A 16,107-nucleotide genomic window follows, 5' to 3' on the forward strand; every position below is an offset into this window, starting at 1 on the left:
CTGAGTCATCGAACTAAAGGTGTAATTAATACGTAATTCACCCACTCCCGCTTGTGTCTGGGTTAATTGTGTACCATTAATAAGACCCGTGGCTTTTTTTAACTGTTCTAATTTCTTTTCATGTTGTTGACCCTTATGAATGTTCCAAATTGTAGCTACACTATTGTCTAAGATTTAGAAAAATATTACTTTCCCATCGCCACCCTAAGTTCATTAAGAAGGAGAGGCTGAAGAATATTAAAAGTTTTATCTTCAGGTACTTTTGGCTAGCTTCTGCAAGCTATTCTTCAAGATTTCGTAGTCTTAGTTCACTTAGCTGTCCGGCAGTGAGGCAGCAAGGGAGAGGTTACTAGCACAATCACCTTGCTTGGCTGGAGGCTTTATTATGTCCTCAGGTGGAGAGGTCATTTTTTCACAGTGAGAGGCGTGGGGCCAGGTAGTCAGTCCTTGGCATTTGACAGTATTAGTATTAGTGTTTAGGAGTACCCGGTAAGGGCCCTTCCCACCGAGATTTTAGCAGTCTTTCTTTGATGGACCTTGACATAGACCTAGTCTCCTGGCTGGAGGTAGTGACAAGGCTCTCATGGTTCAGCTAACTGTGCTCCCTTGACCTGTGAATGAGAAGACTTGACACACTTCATTAATGACTGGCAATATGTGAGTATTTTATTATCATCCAGCTGCAGGTCTTTCAGGTTTGGTGGCACAGGGGGAGCAGCAGGAAGTCTCATTGGTTTTCCCATGAGGATTTCATGTGGGCTGAGTCCAGTCTTTCAGTTTACAGTGGATTTTATGCTCATAAGAGCAAGTGGCAGGGCATCTGGTTAATTCTAATTGGTTTTGGCAGGATTCCATTTTGGCGTTCCATTGTTCCGGCAAACTGCGGGTAGTGGGGCAGTGGAGATTGTGTTGGATCTGTAAAGCTGCACATAACTTTTTATAATTTATCCAGTCCATGATCACCGATGCTACTCACAGGTATGCCAAATCGTGGTACAAAATTCTTAAACAAAAGTTTTACAACTGTTTTTGGCATCTGCCTTTTTACATGAAAAAGCCTCAACCCAGTTGGAAAATACATTAACTAAAACTAACACACTCATAATTACAACATTCAGACATTTAAACAAAATTAATTTGACTATTTATAAAAGGTTCCCAGAAAGGGGGATGTGCTGCTTGCCTAACCTTGACAGCTTTACCAACGTTATGTTGCTGGCAGATTACACACTGCTGGCAGTATTGCTTAAATATATATATTCAATTAATTATTTATTAATTAAATTAATTATTAAATTAATTATTAAATCAAATTAATTATTTATTAATTTATTATAATTAATAATTTAAATAATTAATTGAATTATTAATTAAAATAATTAGTATATATTTACAAATATTCTTGCTGATTGCAGGCAAAACTGAGGAATTATTCCCCATATTGACCTGTATTTGGTTTATAGGCAAGTCAGGTTTTAATGGCTTTTATTTTTATTATTTAGGTGATTTGCATTAACACAGACATTTTTGGCTTGCTTTTGGATTCAAAATTATCAGCCGACTCCGTCTTAAAAGGACACAATTAACTTTTAACCTTTAATTCCTGCTTTTAAACACACATAGATTTGAAAAGGAAAACACAACCACTTTTGGCTTCCCCTTTGGCAAAGTGACCGTTGATTACACAGAGCCACCTTAAGACTTAGTGAGGGGCACTGACTACAGCTTCTATCTGCTATTTGTTACCAGTACAGATTTGAAATCTTTTTTTTTTATTTTCCTGGCTTTGACTGCCCTGCTGCAGCCACAATTTTGGTCTTTATTAAAAAACATTTTAAATCTTGTAAAGCATTAAGTTACCTTAAGGATTAAATGCTAAATACCAAAATTAAACAACACTAGTTTCTTTTGTCTGGCAAAAGTATTTTCTTGGTTTTACAACCTTAAAACAACACCAATTTATCTCAAACTTATAAAACAAACATTGTACACACCAGGAGTGGTTTTTTTAGCAAATTTGACTAACTAGTTTATAGTCAAATGATTTTACTTAAATAACCTCTTGCCTGGATTATTTACAGACAGTTTGTTGAATTTCTTCCAGTAACTACAGAGTTAACTTCTTAGTCATTTTCTTTTAACTTCCTCAAACTGCTGCTGCCTGCTTGTTTGGGCCCAATCCTTTTTTCTTTCTGCATTATTTTTTTTTTCTCATGGGCACAGGCATTGCTCTACTACCAATTTAGCAAGGAGGGTGGCTTTTCGACTAACCCCCCTTTTATTTATTTATTCACACCTATTTACATACACACCCATTTATTTTTTTACATCTAGATGCATCTTATTTAACAAAAACCTTAATTTGTAATGTCCTGACTTAATACAACCTTTCCCTTATTTGAGGCAGTAACAACCCCTCAGCACTGGTGCATTGTAGGAAAGGATAGTAGCAGGGCTAGGGACAACTGGAAAGGTAGGGAGAACAGCAGCGTTAACAACATGAGAAAATGGGGGAGTTACACTCACTGACCATAGGAATAATTACTCCCTGCTGAATCAAGGAGGTGACTGCAGGGTGGATACCTTCCTTGGCCTATTTTGAAAGAGGATTCAGATGAATTTTAGGAAGGGGTCTTGCTGGATTCAGGCAGAATTATAACCAATTGGGCTGACCCAATGTGCCCAACCTGGTCAGCATGATTAGCCCACAATGAGAGAGGGACCTTAGCCGGCAGTTCCTGTTGCAACGAGGAAGGGTTGGGGTCGGTGTCCTGTTTTGGAGCATCCGCAAACAAAACTGCCAGGACCTCACTGTGAGCGGGACCAGGCACTTCCAGATACACACCATCTGGGGTACAACAGATTGTACAATTTAATTTACACAGCAAATCCTTTCCCAAAAGGTTAACAGGTGAACAAGGGCTTAGGAGGAAAGCATGATGGTCAAACAAAGGACCAATAGAAATGGACAGAGGTGAAGAGACGGAGTGGGGAATAGGAATATTGCCCACCCCTATTACATTTTAAACATAAATCTGTAAGATCCTTAGAGGGAGCTGTGGGGGTACTCCAAAAAGGTCTTGAAGGGTAGAGAGAGATATCTGCTTTTGGCCTGCAGGGGTTTGGAGAAAAGCTAATTTCTCTTATCTTCTTTAATAGTGTTTTAAGTATCTCCTGGGAGTCCTTGAGACACCTCATTTGAGATTCATGGGGCCATTTTTCTGTTTCCCCATACCAATCGAAATATGCATCAAACTGACCTTGTCCGACATTACTGGCAAGAAGTGCACCTTTGAAGTGCACAATCTTGTCAAGGTTGAAACTTCCCTCTAAGGGAAACTGTAATTTCGGATCATCCCTGGTATACCAATTCCATTTCTCTAAAAACTTGCAAGTGAAAGGACTATAATTTGCATACATGTAGTACGCCGGTGTGCCTTTTGGTGGGACGGCGATCCTTTTTGACTCACCAGCCCCCATCTGTACCTAGCGAGAGGGGAATCCTCTTGGATCATCCGGCCCCCAGTACTTCACCTGGCAAGAGGGGAATCCTTTTTGGATTTCCTGGGCCCCAGTCCTTAACTCAATTCATTCATCACACTCACACAGGGAAGATTTTGTTTAGGGTCTTCACAACTGTCTTACAGCCTCCCTTCAGCAAAAAGTGTCAGCTGGGGCCACATACTCTGTTGCTTCAGGTGAGGTGATCAGACCAGTCAGTGGCTTGTCAAGCCGCCTTCGGGGCGGGAGCTAGAGACAGGGGAGGAAAGAGGGTATGGAAACAGACCGTACAAGGATGGAAGGGATTGGATCACACACTCTTAGACCCAGACAGCCCCTCACCGGTCATACCATGCAGAGGGAAACTGCCGAGGTCAGGGCATTTATCGCGATGCCTGCTCCATGGAGTCACAGGGCTTGCTTTAGAGACACCTCTGACTTTGCAGGGCACTCTGGGCATCTTCCTGTGACTCACACTCACACCAGTCTACTGACCTTCACTTTCACACTGGCACACAGACCCAGGTCTATCCACGGCCTGCCCAGGTCTATTCATGACCTGCCCAGCCAGAACCAGTGGCTCTTCCTGGGGAAACCAAACCTGGATGGGACTCTAACCCATCCCAAAGGCGTCAGGCGTGTCTGGCAGCAAAAAGTCCGGATAGAGCATACAACTCACCCAAGCCCAGAGCCTATGGGCGGTCCTCCACCAGAAACCCAATATAGAGATTTCAAAAGGTCTTTTACCTGATGGGCCCAGGGTCTGGTGGGGGAATGGCTCGTGGTCCTCTGGCTCTCGGGGGTCGCTGTCTATCCGAGTCACGGCACCAATTTGTGGCGGAAAAAATGTCCACATGTTGTGTTTGGATCAGAATCAGCTTGAGGCCCTTTATTTCAAGCAATGTGCATTGCAAGGAGAGACAGGCAGGGCTGCTCTGCCAAATACAGAAATACAGGAGCTTATATAGCTTAAAACCACAAGCAGTTACACATGCTTTCGCATTGATATTTTGCCTTGTTAGGAATCTATCAAAACAAGCTTCCTTATTTGAGGTATAGAAAAACAAGCTTTTTCTTGTTATTCACAGGTGTTTCTCTTGTGGTTTAACTTCCTTTCTAACACTACTATTGTGGTTACACTTTAACATGCCTGTCTGTTACAAATTGTTCTGCTTAAAACTTTCCACTCTGCCTTCCTTCCTGCCCCTTATACACAGAAATAAGCTTGACGATTGTCTAAGGCCTAGACAGGCTTGACCAAAGTCTGAGGCCTATTAAATTTTCCTTTACACATCTGACCACAGGAGGCTGGAGTAGAAATTTGTTATTGGGGTTAAAAAACAACAAATTCTGAAACCTTCCCATGCCAGCTCATCTTTTGCTGGATTGGATGACACTGGGGACCCAGAAAGAAAGCTCCGTTCCTCCCTTGCCTCCCCAGCCACCTGAGGGTGGGGAGTAAGTAGGCATGTGGTACCCACTTACCTGGGTGTCTCAGACCCAGGGTCTGAGTAACCCATATAGGGATTTATGGGGGGGTTGTTAGTCCCCTTTGAAGGCATATAGTCCAAATCAGAGTCTTGCTCTACACTTGCAGGTTTATGCTTGCTCTTCCCTGCCAGTGCAACAGGGGGAGTGCATAGATTTTTTCAGTCCATGCTTCCTAATGAGACAGTCTAATGTGTGAACTGCAGTGAGCTCATAAATGCAGAGAATCTTGCTCACCAGAATCCGAGTATCCTGCAAAAATAGTTTGCAGCGACTCTAGAACAAACACACACATAGAGTGCAAATTACTGCATGCATGTAAATAATTGCTTTCATGCCTCATTGCAAATGTAGCATTTATGTATTCTTTTCTTGTAAATTCCTGAACTTTGTGTGAAAGCATGACAATAAGGGAAGAAGGGGTTGTTTTTTGTCTTGTTTGTTAACGTGTGGACTAATTTAAATTCACAAACGCTGGGGGAGCCTTCATTTCCAATTTTCTTTTTACAGGATTAATGAAAACTGGAGACTGCAAATAGTCAAATTCTTCCCTTTAAATGTAAAACCATTTTTAAGGGCAGCCAAGAATTATAATAATGTTCTAATCCATAATGGCACAGTATAGAACTGTGGCCAATTGTGATTATTTCATACAAGATTTTTCAAACATATGGTAGAATCAGAATTCAAAATTGATCTCCTAAAAATGCAAGAAGACTCCTAATAAGGAAAAGTCAATATATATATCTTATCAATTATTTTGAGAAAGGATCATTGCAAGATGGCATGGCTGGCATTTCCTATCACTAGGATGATATGCACACAGGTTTATGTTCTTCTTTTGCTCCTTGCTGAACCATCCTAAATTCAATCAAGGCAGCTTCAATTTTTGTGTGCGGCTTTTTATTTCTTAAAGATTTGTGACCTTCATTTTTATTATCTGAAATCCAAATAGTCTGCATGGTTATTGGCTTTATTTTGCAGTTTCATAGATGAACTAGGGTGATAGTTTTGAGTGTCTTTGAGGAGACTAATGAGACTACAGAAAAGCAGATCTGTTCAGAGTGACAAAGGTTGTCCATGGACACTGCTCCATTTCCCTATAGCTGCCCTGGGAGTTACATTACTCTTTTTACAAAAGCATAAATAAAACAAAAATAACTTGTTTTAATCACAACCGCCAAATTAGGAAAGAGCCACTTTGAAAGTAGTAAGTTTAAGGAATATTATTTAAATAGTTGTGTCTTCTTCAGATAGATGGAGTCAGTGAGATAACTGTAAAAATATACTCAAAAGAAATGGGTTTAGGTAACTTTGAAATAATGTTTTTTATTTGCTTTCCTCAGGCTTCAGTGATCAAAGAATGGTCTCCTATATGAGCAAGCTGCGAGATGTCATTTAGTGGACATTAATAGGGAAGTTAATTCATAGATTCATAGATACTAAGGTCAGAAGGGACCATTCTGATCATCTAGTCTAGTGCACAGCGCAGGCCACAGAATCTCACCCACCCACTCCTATGAAAAACCTCACCCATGTCTGAGCTATTGAAGTCCTTAAATCATGGTTTAAAGACTTCAAGGAGCAGAGAAGCCTCCCTCAAGTCACCCATACCCCATGCTACAGAGGAAGGCGAAAAACCTCCAGGGCCTCTCCAATCTGCCCTGGAAGAAAATTCCTTCCCGACCCCAAATATGGCAATCAGCTAAACCCTGAGCATATGGGCAAGATTCACCAGCCAGATACTACAGAAAGTTCTTTCCTGGGTAACTCGGATCCCATCCATCTAATATTCCATCTCAGGGGATTAGTCCTATTGACCCTGAATATTTAAAGATCAATTACTTACCAAAATCACATTATCCCATCATACCATCTCCTCCATAAACTTATCGAGTAGAATCTTAAAGCCAGATAGATCTTTTGCCCCCACTGCTTCCGTTGGAAGGCTATTCCAAAACTTCACTCCTTTGATGGTTAGAAACCTTCGTCTAATTTCAAGTCTAAACTTCCTGGTGGCCAGTTTATACCCATTTGTTCTTGTGTCCACATTGGTGCTGAGCTGAAATAATTCCTCTCCCTCTCCTGTATTTATCCCTCTGATATATTTGTAGAGAGCAATCATATCTCCCCTCCACCTTCTTTTAGTTAGGCTAAACAAGCCAAGCTCCTTAAGTCTCCTTTCATAAGACAAGTTTTCCATTCCTCGGCTCATCCTAGTAGCCCTTCTCTGTACCTGCTCCAGTTTGAATTCATCCTTTTTAAACATGGGAGACCAGAACTGCACACAGTATTCTAGGTGAGGTTTCACCAGTGCCTTGTATAATGGTACTAAAACCTCCTTATCCCTACTGGAAATGCCTCTCCTGATGCATCCCAAAACCGCATTAGCTTTTTTCACAGCCATATCACATTGGCAGCTCATAATCATCCTATGATCAACCAATACTCCAAGGTCCTTCTCCTCTTCCGTTACTTCTAATTGATGCATCCCCAATTTATAACTAAAATTCTTGTTATTAATCCCTAAATGCATAACCTTACACTTCTCACTATTAAATTTCATCCTATTACTATTACTCCAGTTTACAAGGTCATCCAGATCCTCCTGTATAATATCCCGATCCTTCTCCGAATTGGCAATACCTCCCAGCTTTCTATCATCTGCAAACTTTATTAGCACACTCCCACTTTTTGTGCCAAGGTCAGTAATAAAAAGATTAAATAAGATTGGTCCCAAAACCGATCCCTGAGGAACTCCACTGGTAACCTCCCTCCAACCTGACAGTTCGCCTTTCAGTAGGACCCGTTGCAGTCTCCCCTTTAACCAATTCCTTATCCACCTTTTGATGTTCATATTGATCCCCATCTTCTCCAATTTAACTAATAATTCCCCATGTGGCACGGTATCAAATGCCTTACTGAAATCTAGGTAAATTAGATCCACTGCATTTCCTTTATCTAAAAAATCTGTTACTTTTTCAAAAAAGGAGATTAGGTTGGTTTGGCACGATCTACCTTTTGTAAAACCCTGTTGTATTTTGTCCCATTTACCATTGACTTCAATGTCCTTAACTAATTTCTCCTTCAAAATTTTTTCCAGGACCTTGCATATTACAGATGTCAAACTAACTGGCCTGTAGTTACCCGGATCACTTTTTTTCCCTTTCTTAAAAATAGGAACTATATTAGCAATTCTCCAATCATTTGGTACAACTCCTAAGTTTACAGATTCATTAAAAATTCTTGCTAATGGGCTTGCAATTTCAGGTGCCAATTCCTTTAATATTCTTGGATGAAGATTATCTGGGCCCCCTGATTTAGTCCTATTAAGCTGTTTCAGTTTCACTTCTACCTCAGATATGGTAATATCTACCTCCATATCCTCATTCCCATTTGTCATGCTACCATTATCCCTAAGATCCTCTTTAACCTTATTAAAGACTGAGGCAAAGTATTTGTTTAGATATTGGGCCATGCCTAGATTATCTTTAACCTCCACTCCATCCTCAGTGTTTAGCGGCCCCACTTCTTCTTTCTTAGTTTTCTTCTTATTTATATGGCTATAGAACCTTTTACTATTGGTTTTAATTCCCTTTGCAAGGTCCAACGCTACTCGACTTTTAGCCTGTCTCACTTTATCCCTACATGTTCTGACCTCAATTAGGTAGCTTTCCTTGCTGATCCCTCCCATCTTCTACTCCCTGTATGCTTTCTGCTTCTTCTGAATCACCTCTCTAAGATGCTTGCTCATCCAGCTTGGTCTACAACTCCTTCCTATGAATTTTTTCCCCTTTCTTGGGATACAGGCTTCCAATAGCTTCTGCAGCTTTGATTTAAAGTAATCCCAGGCCTCCTCTACCTTTAGATCCATAAGTTCTTCAGTCCAATCCACTTCCCTAACTAATTTCCTTAATTTTTGAAAGTCAGTCCTTTTGAAATCAAAAACTCTAGTTGCAGATTTATTTTTGTTAATCCTTCTGTTCAGTTTGAACTGAATTAGCTCATGATCACTTGAGCCAAGGTTATCCCCTACAACCATTTCTTCTATGAGGTCCTCACTACTCACCAAAATTAAATCTAAACTGGCATCCCCTCTAGTCAGTTCAGCAACTACTTGATGAAGGAATCCATCAGCTATCGCATCTAGGAAAATCTGAGCCCTATTATTATTACTAGCACTGGTCCTCCAGTCTATATCTGGGAAGTTAAAGTCTCCCATGATCACACAGTTTCCATTAGTATTTACTTGATTAAAACATTAAAAAGGGCTCTATCCATATCCAAATTAGATCCCGGAGGTCTATAGCACACCCCAAGCACCATTGTAGGAGATGTTTTACTAGTTATCTTCCCCAATGTAATTTTTGCCCAGATGGACTCTGTCTTATCCATTGCATCGCTTCTTATTTCTTTACATTCTACCTCATCATTGATATACAATGCTACTCCACCCCCTTTACCTTTGTTTCTGTCTTTCCTAAACAGCACATACCCTTCAATACCTGTAGTCCAGTCATGACTACTATTTCACCATGTTTCTGTTATCCCTATCATATCTGGTTTCACTTCCTGCACCAGTAGCTCTAGTTCCTCCATTTTGTTACCTAGGCTCCTCGCATTGGTGTACAAACATCTTAATTTTTGCTGTTTGGCCTCGCTCACATTTTGTACCCTATTAGGCACAGTCATTCTACAGCCAGTATAACCTATTAGACTAGTATCCACACCGCCCTCGCTCCTTATATACATTCTCCTACCCATGGCTGTATCCTTTCTTACTTCGTCTTCTTCCCTCTCAATGCTAAAATCTGGCGTGGAGATTACCTGGACATCTCCCAACCATCTCCCCCTAATTCCTAGTTTAAAGCTCTCTTTATCAGTTGTGCCAGCCTTGATCCCAGAAGTCTATTTCCTTCCCTACTCGGATGAAGTCCATCCCGAGAGAACTGTCCTCTGTCCGTGAACGCCTCCCAGTGGCCATACATCCCAAAGCCCTCCTTATAGCACCACTGCCTAAGCCATCTGTTGACAATCATAATCTTGTCACATCTTTGTTGCCCTTCTCTAGGAACAGGAAGGATCCCACTAAAGATCACCTGAGCCTCAATTTCCTTAAGCGTCTTCCCCAGCCTAGCATAGTCTCCCTTAATACTTTCCAGCGAGAATCTAGCCGTATCATTTGTTCCCACATGAAGGATAATTAGGGGATTCTTTCCCGCTCCCTTTAGGATCCTTTTCAACCTCATGTCTACATCCCGTATCTTAGCACCTGGAAGACTGCACACCCTTCTATTCTCTGGATCAGCTCTAGTTACAGGCCTGTCTATTCTTCTCAATAAAGAGTCCCCGATCACATAGACCTGCCTTTTTTTGGTGACAGTGCTATTCTCCAGTCTCTCCCCTGTTCCCTCTAGGTACCAAAGAGTGGTCTCCTATATAAGCAAGCTGCGAGATGTCATTTAGTGGACATTAATAGGGAAGTTAATTGACAGCACTTGTTACAGATGTCTGTATTTGAAGGAGAAAGAACAGCATTTTAGTCCATCAGATAGCGACAAGAGTTTATTCAGTAGTTCCATTACTTTTCAGGCAGAAATTATTTTTGTGAAATCACATACAGTAAGATAAGTCTTTGCCTCATTTTAGTTCAATAAAAAATACTCAAGAGGCTTTATTCAGTGACAGTGCATTGTCTTCTGTAATACAATTAGTGACACACTCAGGATAGGAGAATTTTCATCTATGACAGTAGGTACAATCAAGAAACAGAGCCTATTGTAGTCAGTGTTTACTTTGAGATGGACTCCAATTACTTAGAAAGTTGGCATACACCTTGAAAACATATTATTTTGATAAAAATTATAACACTACATAATAAAACCTTATGATGTTTTGAAGCCAATTGTACCAACATCCAAACTATATTTATATGGTACCCACTGCTGCGCAATCATTAACATATATTCCAGCGTTGGTGGTTTTTAGGCTTTTCAGTGTGTTGCCTCTGTCCCTTCAGCACAAGAAAACGTCATCTTGTAATGTAATATCTATATCTATCTATATCTACATCTATATGTCTAGGATAGATAGATTAGGATAGGGTATCTATGCCAGGAAGTGATGTTTTAAAAGTAAGAACACAAAACATTAATGAATAAATTGTGGGTAATGCCAAGCAAAAAAAGGCTTTTGTTTTGTGCCTGTCTGTCTGTCTGTCTTCATAAACCAATTGCAGATGCCCTGAGCTGGTTGCTGTTTTCCATTCAGGTTGTCAGAATTTGTTGCCATCATTTTACCAATATTTATAATCAGCGCGGCATTACCCTTAATTCAGTGGTTTTAAAATGAGTCTCACATCTTATCTGCACATTGTTAAAGAAGGCTTTAGGGTCTAGTGTTAGTTTGTACATCTCTAGCAAAAATGTTTGCCAACAATTACTGCACTTTTCTAAAATGCCAGTTTGAGGGAAGGCCTGATAAATCTAGCATTATGCATGCTTTCTCATACTAGTGCTTTTAATAATAGTTTAGTTAACACTTATATTATACTGACAGCATTTATAGTCATGCATAATTATTTTAAAAAGCAGCTTTTAAGAGCCAGCTTGGTTGCCTAATGACAATATTCTACTCTGCTCAGTGGAATATCTAGGTTCAATTCACCATCTTTTTTTCTTGCTCTTGGAACCAGCTGAGGCTGGAAGTGTCATGGCTACACTTCCCTCATCTTCTGGGGTATAAAGTACTGGTATAATTATAGGTATGCTACAAATATCAAGGTAACCTCACTTTTATCTAGGACATAATTGGTATGTTTTAAAAGGTGATCACTTTGTACATAAGCACACACACAGACACTCCAGGTGTGTTAACTTACCTCTTCTCTTTCAGGAAGTTACAATAAGTAAATAAATAAAATCACCTATAATATAGTATATATTATATATATATATATATACCAAGGACAGGTGTTAAACTCCAAAATGCCACATAGATGATCTATTACTAGTGCTACTGATATATGCACAGCAATGTTGAGGAGATAGAAAGTACCAAACAAATAACAGTTGCTGCCCAGAAGACTTTACACAAGTTAATACAATGCAGATCAAAACTGAATAAGGTAGAGTAGAGTCTGGTCTATCAGCTTGAATACTTCATGAAATAACAGTTTGTTATACAGGCTGTAGTGAGATATTTAGCAATCCTGCTGAGAATCTGGCCCCATAATTTTAAACTAGTCTTTTCTGCATGCACAGATTAGTTTATTAGTGAAATCTTTTGCAAGCAGAATATTTCCTGTAATTCTCTTACTAGAGAGAGATGTTTTCTAAAATGGATCGGCCTCCAAGCATCAATATTCTGTTATCATGATGCACCTGTTATTTCAAAACATTTAAGGACTCTTTGCAGTAAAATAAATGCAATAAGACAATTTTTTTAAGGTTTAAACTGAGCTTTTATTTTATTTTTAAAGTCCATTTAACCAAATTGATAGGCATGAAAAAGAAGTTGGCTGCAAGATCTGTACCCAAGTGTTTCAGTGCTTTTCAGTGATCATGAGGCATTGGTACTGTACATTTGACAGACATCTATTTTGCCTGCACAAGTGAGTGCTATTGGACTGATACATGGCTGTAGCAGGTAGATCTGAGTGAAAATTTGCAGTGTGCGAACTCAATAATAACCTCTCCCTTGTTTCGTCATCTACCTACAGCAAATCCTACCAGAGCAGGAGGAAGAGAATACCCAGGCTCAGCTGAAGTGATTCGAGAATCCAGCAGCACAACAGGCATGGTGGTTGGAATTGTTGCAGCAGCGGCACTGTGTATCCTAATCCTTCTTTATGCCATGTACAAGTACAGAAACAGAGATGAAGGCTCATACCATGTAGATGAGAGTCGAAACTACATCAGTAACTCAGCACAGTCCAATGGGGCCGTGATTAAGGAAAAACAGCCCAACAGTGCTAAAAGTTCCAACAAGAACAAGAAAAATAAGGATAAGGAATACTATGTCTGATCCCAACATCTGAGAGAACGCTTGTATAGAAATAGTCTTCATTTTATCTGAGACATAATACAAACTTATTTACTTTACTTTTTATGAAGCACATAAAAAAAGAAGACAGGGAACGCAATCAGAAAGGAAAGACTGTTTTAAAAACAAGCATTTCATGCTCTTGTTTTTCAGAAACAGGAGCCAATAAATTCCTAAACATCCACAATGTTTTCATTTACTCTGCCTGACTTTATGTTGCTGGAACATTCCTAAGAGACAATGATGACCCCACGCATTCATAAAGCAACGAGTATTACTACAACATCAAGGCACAATATGAAACAAACTAAATAAAAAAACAAAACACACACACACACAGAAAAAAAAAGAAGCTACCTATTATTCTGGATTTAGCCAAAGTGCTAGCGCTTTTCTCTAAGTTAGTCTTATTGCCAGAGAAGACTGTCATTATATATGGTGATTCAACAAGCAAACATAAAAAGTTTGCCACCTGGTGCAGTGAAACAGTGATTGGAAACTTGCATTTGAAATGAAGTGCTGGCTTTTCTGAAGACTTATGTAAAAACATTTTCAAAAAGCCCCTTTCTGGTTGTGAGGAAATAGTATGGAGGCCTTATTTTCAAAAACAAAACAAAAAAAATGTGGAATATAAGGCACATTTTCACAAAAAGCAAACAAACAAGAGGGCATAGATGCAATCATTGGGAAATTTTCATGCACGCTTAATATGTTATTACATATGTTTATATAAAACACATCTATATGTGCTTTCTGGACTGTGATAAGTGATGTTTTATAGCCTGTTGTATAGGAAATGCAAACTATATCTGCTCTTCAGCCATTTTTGGTAAACTCAATGTTCTAAGTGTTCCTAGATATAGAAAGTTTTATGACATCTGGAGCAACAGACATAAATTCAGTTTTTTGCAGCCACTATAAATTGTCACAAATTTCTTCCTTTTTTTTTTTTTAAATTTACAGTGTAGTGATTATACTAAGGGGATGTGTATGAATGTATATAAGAGTCAGCTAATTTTTTTCTTACCTGTACAGCCTATATTCTGTTGCAATTCAGTTATAGTAGTTTGTATGAAAGAAGTGGATTAAAAAGAAAAAAATATATATATCTATTGTAACTTTCCTCTCCCCTCCGGTCTCCATTCCCTGCTCCCAATGTACATCAATAAAGTCAATCAGAATCGCTGATTTTCCCATAAATGTACCACATTCATAAATGAGTTATCATTTAGCAAGGTAAAGTGAGTTTTGGTCTCTAATCAAGGTTTAATCATTGAGTAGTCTGTTTTGCTTTACAGAAATCTTGCTCCTCAGGAAACTATGAAAACATTTAATTCCTTGTGAATCTTAATATGAATCATACAGCATGTATCTGACATTCTTTTACTACACAGTTGGTTGGTAAGAGACCTAAAAAGGTCTACCACTTTAAATTTCTTCCACTTAGGAATTCCCCTTCCCCTAATAAGTAAATAAATAAATAAATGATTTGAGGTACATCTTGCTAAACATTTTTCAAAGGTGTGCATTTTGTCATATGAGAAAGTATTTTAAGCTAAGTTGATTCTATAGTATTACATGATACCATAACCTGTCAATGAAATATAAGTTGATCAGTGATCATATTTTAAAATAACACTTAATTGCTACATATATTAGTTAAACATATTAAATATCATAATGTTATAGATTTATACACTAAGATTTTATTAATATTGTTTCATTGGGTTCACAGCAATAAATCATAGAGTTAACATATCACTTGTACAGAGGTACAAAGAGAATACATTAGACAGAGAGAGTAGTTCAATAGAAATCTTCTGAATCATTGGAAGGCCTCCTAGGAGGAATATAGATATTCACACTTTGCAAACAAGGAAATGGAATTTAAAATTAGCTTTAACCAGCAGGGCCAACACATCTTCTTGTGTGTTATTCACTGTAGCTGATGAAAAATGTGGGAACTGGTACAGTGATCTATCTTGGACAGAGAGGACATGTGTCTGAGAATGCCACTGTGGTTGCCAAACAAATTGAGGTGTGTATCATAGTGTATTTGTAATGGGATTTTTATTTTTATGATTGTTTGCGGAAAGTGAAAGTGAGGTTGCACGACAATTTTTTTAATCCATTCAAAAAAAATTAGATCATTGTTCTCCTGTGGCATTCTTCACTTCCCCACCTTTTAAATTAGCTGTATTCTGGGGAAGACAAGGAATAGGTATATTCAAGATCAATATTAAAATCATGATTTTTTTAGTCAGCGGGGAAAAAATAAGTTGACTGCCCAGTAATGTTCAGAACTGAGATTTCCAGCACTGAAAGGTATATGGAAGGGCAAAGACAACCTGTATATAGGAGTTCTGAGATGGTACAATGTATGGTTTGGGCAGATTGAAATGTTTCTTTCCAGCTTGATATTGACTGTATTAACCTAGATGGTGCAACCACGCTGTCTTTCAAGCATTTAACATACCAGTAAGTGAATATTTTAACTAAATAAATACATCAAGGAATAAAAGGTATACAACTGATAAAAGCAAACATTATCTACAACTCTTTCTGGAGGTTCTCCTTTTTCTCTTTGATTTCATGATTTAACAATGAAGATGCATAGAAGTATAAGAGCATCAGAAGTTTCAATAACTGAATTAAAATGTTTTAAACATTTTAATACCTAACATGCCTAACAAAAATTGGATTCCATATCTATAACAATCTAAAGTGTTTGACTGAGATAGCTTCATTTCTATTACTGTATAGTGTTGCCTTTTTAACAAAACACTAAAATAATATGTGAAATGATTTCATCCCCAAGAAATCAAAAAAGAGGCCCGATGCCCTAACCTTATAGTGCTTTCTGTGATAGATATTTATGAATTTTTTTGATTTGTTGCAAAGCCAATTTATCCATTATTGGAAATGCTAAGCAAGTGGAATTTACTGTTTTGTTAATAAAATGTTTCTTAATACAAAGGTTGCCTTGTTTTTTCTCTTACCTTTGTTTTATATATGATATTTATCAGAAAATGGGGAAAACAATAGAGTTTAAAGTGACAGGATTTTTCTTTTAAT

At 38.5% G+C, this 16,107-nt stretch overlaps 1 protein-coding gene across 49 annotated transcripts in view; it reads left to right on the forward strand.

The window, feature by feature from the left end:
• Nucleotides 1-15,854, forward strand: part of NRXN1 (neurexin 1) — a 1,286,326-nt gene extending 1,270,472 nt beyond the window's left edge. For all 49 annotated transcript variants that reach the window (XM_038395424.2, XM_043511917.1, XM_043511928.1 and 46 more), the window contains one exon: nt 12,710-15,854. In XM_038395424.2, the coding sequence (XP_038251352.1) occupies nt 12,710-13,014 (305 nt within the window). In that variant the 3' untranslated portion in view covers nt 13,015-15,854. The remainder of the gene's footprint in view (nt 1-12,709) is intronic.
• Nucleotides 15,855-16,107: the final 253 nt, after the last annotated feature.

The sequence above is a fragment of the Dermochelys coriacea genome, chromosome 3 (genome assembly GCF_009764565.3).
Source record: "Dermochelys coriacea isolate rDerCor1 chromosome 3, rDerCor1.pri.v4, whole genome shotgun sequence".
NCBI lineage: Eukaryota > Metazoa > Chordata > Testudines > Dermochelyidae > Dermochelys > Dermochelys coriacea.